The sequence below is a fragment of the Phacochoerus africanus genome, chromosome 10 (genome assembly GCF_016906955.1).
Source record: "Phacochoerus africanus isolate WHEZ1 chromosome 10, ROS_Pafr_v1, whole genome shotgun sequence".
Classification (NCBI taxonomy): Eukaryota; Metazoa; Chordata; class Mammalia; order Artiodactyla; family Suidae; genus Phacochoerus; species Phacochoerus africanus.
Genome location: NC_062553.1, coordinates 81093935 through 81097597, shown reverse-complemented (window position 1 = coordinate 81097597; position 3663 = coordinate 81093935). Strand labels below are relative to the sequence as shown.

Below are 3663 nucleotides of genomic sequence, written 5' to 3'. Positions count from 1 at the left end.
CATGAATATACTGCTCTGGAATTAGGAGGAAGTGTAATTCAGAAATAAGAAATAGTGGAATTTAATCATAATCATGTGCCATATATGCCTACCTAACAATTATTTCTCTATTTCTCAACTGGATGTCTTTCAATAAATAAGAATTTATCATTTATTTTCTGCAACTTTCTATATCTCTCATTCTTTAAAATCCTTAATGTTCTAACAAAAAGGTCATGATTAGAGGCACAGCAGAAAAAAATTTAAGTCCAAAAAACTCAAGGGTTGAAAATTATATACTTAAAGTGAAAGATGTCTATATCTTACATTCATACTAGGATAAATACCTAGGACCTAACCTTAAAATAACTATTTAAAAATCATATTTGTACCAATGCACGTAGACTAATATGATATCCTTGACTTGAAGTGAAAAGAATAGCCTGGATGGAAGAGTGGAAGAGTAAATAAGAAACTTGTGATACAAACAGTCTGCTTTTCCTCAGTGCTATTAAAGGTATCAGCAAATGTGAATCTGCGCTGAGTAGTCTTAATTATTTATCAGTCCATAGTCAGAAGACCTATGGGTACTATTTAGGAGAAACATTTTACTTAGGATGGGGTTCCTCTAATTGCTAATCACAACTCATTAGGTCTAACATTTTACACTGAAAATAAATACAGAAAGTGCCAGAGTAGTATGTTGCAAATATCAAGGATAAGTACTATTTCTCAAACCTTTACCTTATATATTGAAGCACATGTGTGTATGTGTGTATACACACATACTGATTCACAGTAATTAGGTACAAAGTTCTGCAGGTTTTTCAGTCTTTTCTAGGGCCACACCTATGGCATATGGAGGTTAGGGGTCAAATCGGAGCCGTAGCACCAGCCTACGCCACAGCCATAGCAACACAGGTTCCAAGCCGCATCTGCAGCCTACACCACAACTCATGGCAACACTGGATCCCCAACCCACTGAGCAAGGCTAGGGATCGAACCTGCAACCTCAAGGTTCCTAGTCGGATTCATTAACCACTGAGCCACAACGGGAACTCCACAAAGTTTTTATTCTCTAGTATTAAAAACATTTCTGTTGAAAGTAAAGTTGGATGGTGTATTTAGAGGCAAGGAGAGTAGGCAGTATGGAGAGAGGGTACTTCTTATTTTATATGTGGCTTACTTACAGAGAACACACAATATATACAAGGCATGCTAATCTTATTAGTCTCCCTATTTCAGGTCTTTAAAATCTGGACTAACTTACTATTTTTTTTCTTACTGTGCATCCAAATCAAAACCCTGAAAAATACTGGTTTAGGCTTAACTCTTTCTTGAATTTAATTTGTCAGCTTTCAAATTTTTCTCTGCCAAAAGTAAACTAGGAAAAATGTTGCCTCCTAAGATTTTATTTTTGTCCTCCTTTTAGTCGTTTAATTACATTTAGTCTATGGCTTAAGTTCTTTTTTTTTTTTTAATGGGTTGTTTTGTTTTGGTTTTTTGCTTTTTAGGGCTGCACCCACAGCATATAGGGGATTCCAGGCTTGGAGTCCAATCTGAGCTACAGCTGCTTGCCTACACCACAGCCACTGCAACATCAGATCCGAGCTACATATGTGACCTACACCACAGCTCACAGCAACACTGGATCCTTAACCCACTGAGGGAGGTCAGGGATCGAACCTGCTAACTATGATCTCATAGTTCCTAGTCGGATTTGTTTCTGCTGCATATGGCTTAAATTCTTATTCAGGTTTGCAGTCCCAAAACACAAAAACTGAGGTGATTCAGAAGTATTTTAAGTATTTAAGAGACTCAAGCTCAGAGTTTCCAAGTAACCATAACCCTCGGTCTTTAGTGGAAGCCAGCTTTTTAAGGTATCTATCCTAGCTGTAAGTTTAAGAAAAATAGCCAACATGCCTAAAAAATGAGTTTGAGACTCAAAATTCTTTATCTGTATAATTTTCTCATGCAGACTGACAGGTTTAGCAATAGGAAGTAGAACAAAGCCATAAAAACAATTTCCTAATTTAAAAAATTAATAACAGCCTTTTCCAGAAAGGAAGTCTGCAGAAGTATTTTTGTAATAATGCTACACTTTAATTTAGGATCTCTTAAATACACTTTATTAATGTCAATTTTTAAAAAAGTATTTGACCATTACAAGGAATAAATCTTTTATACCTCCACTACGGTTACAGTCCCACTAACTAGAAGAATTGTGTACTTGCTGCTCTACTTCCACATTTTGCACAGGAAAACTGCTCTTCACTGCTTTACCGTGATGCTGACATTGCTTTTGTGGTGCTGGACGTGGAGTACAAGTTCATCCCCCATTTCCACCCGGAAGGGATGATCTAAAACGACTGCAGCTTGTTTCCAGTGGGAGGCTTCACTCGAGGTGTCCAACATAATCTCATCATCAAGGTACATATGATACCAAAATGGGATGGCAGTCACTTGTCCAGATTTACAAATGCGGACCTATGAAAATTAAGAAATTGTGAAGATTTCACCAGAGTAAACAAGAGTAGACTTAAGAGTTTCTGTCGTGGCTCTGTGGTTAATAAATCCGACTAGGATCCATGAGGACGCAGGTTCGATCCCTGGCCTTGCTCAGTGGGTTAAGGATCCGGCGTTGCTGTGAGCTGTGGTGTAGACCAGCGGCTACAGCTCCATTAGACCCTTAGCCTGGGAACTTCCATACGCCACTGGTGCGGCCCTAGAAAAAAAGACAAAAAAAAAAAGAGAGTAGACTTAAGTGAGTAAGTGTTTTATCTTTTTAGTCAGTTTTAGATCCAAATGTTACAAGGAAATATATTTAATCACCCAATTTAAATTAATACCCACCTATTTTATTCACTAACATTTACACAAGCCTATGTTTGATTATTGTTCAGAAAATAAATAACATTTAAATCTTCAAAGAAAATGGCTAAAACTGTTTTATGTGTATAAAGTCTGACCCAGTTTAAGATAATCCTGAATCTAACAAGAGCACTTTACCTTTACTTCTCTGTTAGAGGTGTTCAAATACGGTGTCATTAAGTCTAGTCTTAAGAGTTCCACAGGTTGGCTTAAAGGTATACAGGGCAATGAAGAGAGGTCCAAAAATACACGTATGGGTACCTAAAGAAAATAGGCAATTTTTGCTTTTACTCCATTCTTTTTGTTACCAGGTCTCATTAAGTTTCCTGCTTTGAACTTGGCTCAATGTGATACAGTGCTTCTTATAACTATTACCTCATTTAATTTAATTCCCACATCAACCTTTAAGGCACAAGGACTTGCCAGTTTTACAGGCAAGGATGAACTATCCAAAGCTTAAGCTGGTTAAATAATTTTCTATGATTTCAATTATCTATAGATCCTTAACTTGGATGAAAGCAGATTAGATTTTACTTAGCCCAACAGCTCCCCAAATTTTAAACTAAGGATATGCTTATATGTGTGAAAGATGAATAAGCAAATAGTACAACATTAATTTTTGAACTGTTTGAGAAAATTTGCCAAATTCAATCAAACAACTAATAGTGGATTTCATTTTGAAACATTTATCTAGAAGGCAATGGTTTTCAACTGTGACTGCAAGTTAAAATCACCAAGGGAGCTTTTAAAAAGTCCAGCTGCTCAGGTGACACCTCAAATCAGTCTGGAGCTGGGATTCAAACACCAATAGTT

The 3663-nt window shown here is 36.7% G+C and overlaps 1 protein-coding gene across 4 annotated transcripts in view; it reads right to left on the bottom strand.

Annotated features, from left to right (window-relative positions):
* Positions 1 to 2085: 2085 nt before the first annotated feature.
* PRMT9 (protein arginine methyltransferase 9) overlaps positions 2086 to 3663 on the bottom strand; it is a 36578-nt gene continuing 35000 nt past the window's right edge. For all 4 annotated transcript variants that reach the window (XM_047798542.1, XM_047798544.1, XM_047798543.1 and 1 more), the window contains 2 exons: positions 2989 to 3111; positions 2086 to 2466 (listed from right to left, as the gene is read on the bottom strand). In XM_047798542.1, the coding sequence (XP_047654498.1) occupies positions 2251 to 2466; positions 2989 to 3111 (339 nt within the window). In that variant the 3' untranslated portion in view covers positions 2086 to 2250. The remainder of the gene's footprint in view (positions 2467 to 2988; positions 3112 to 3663) is intronic.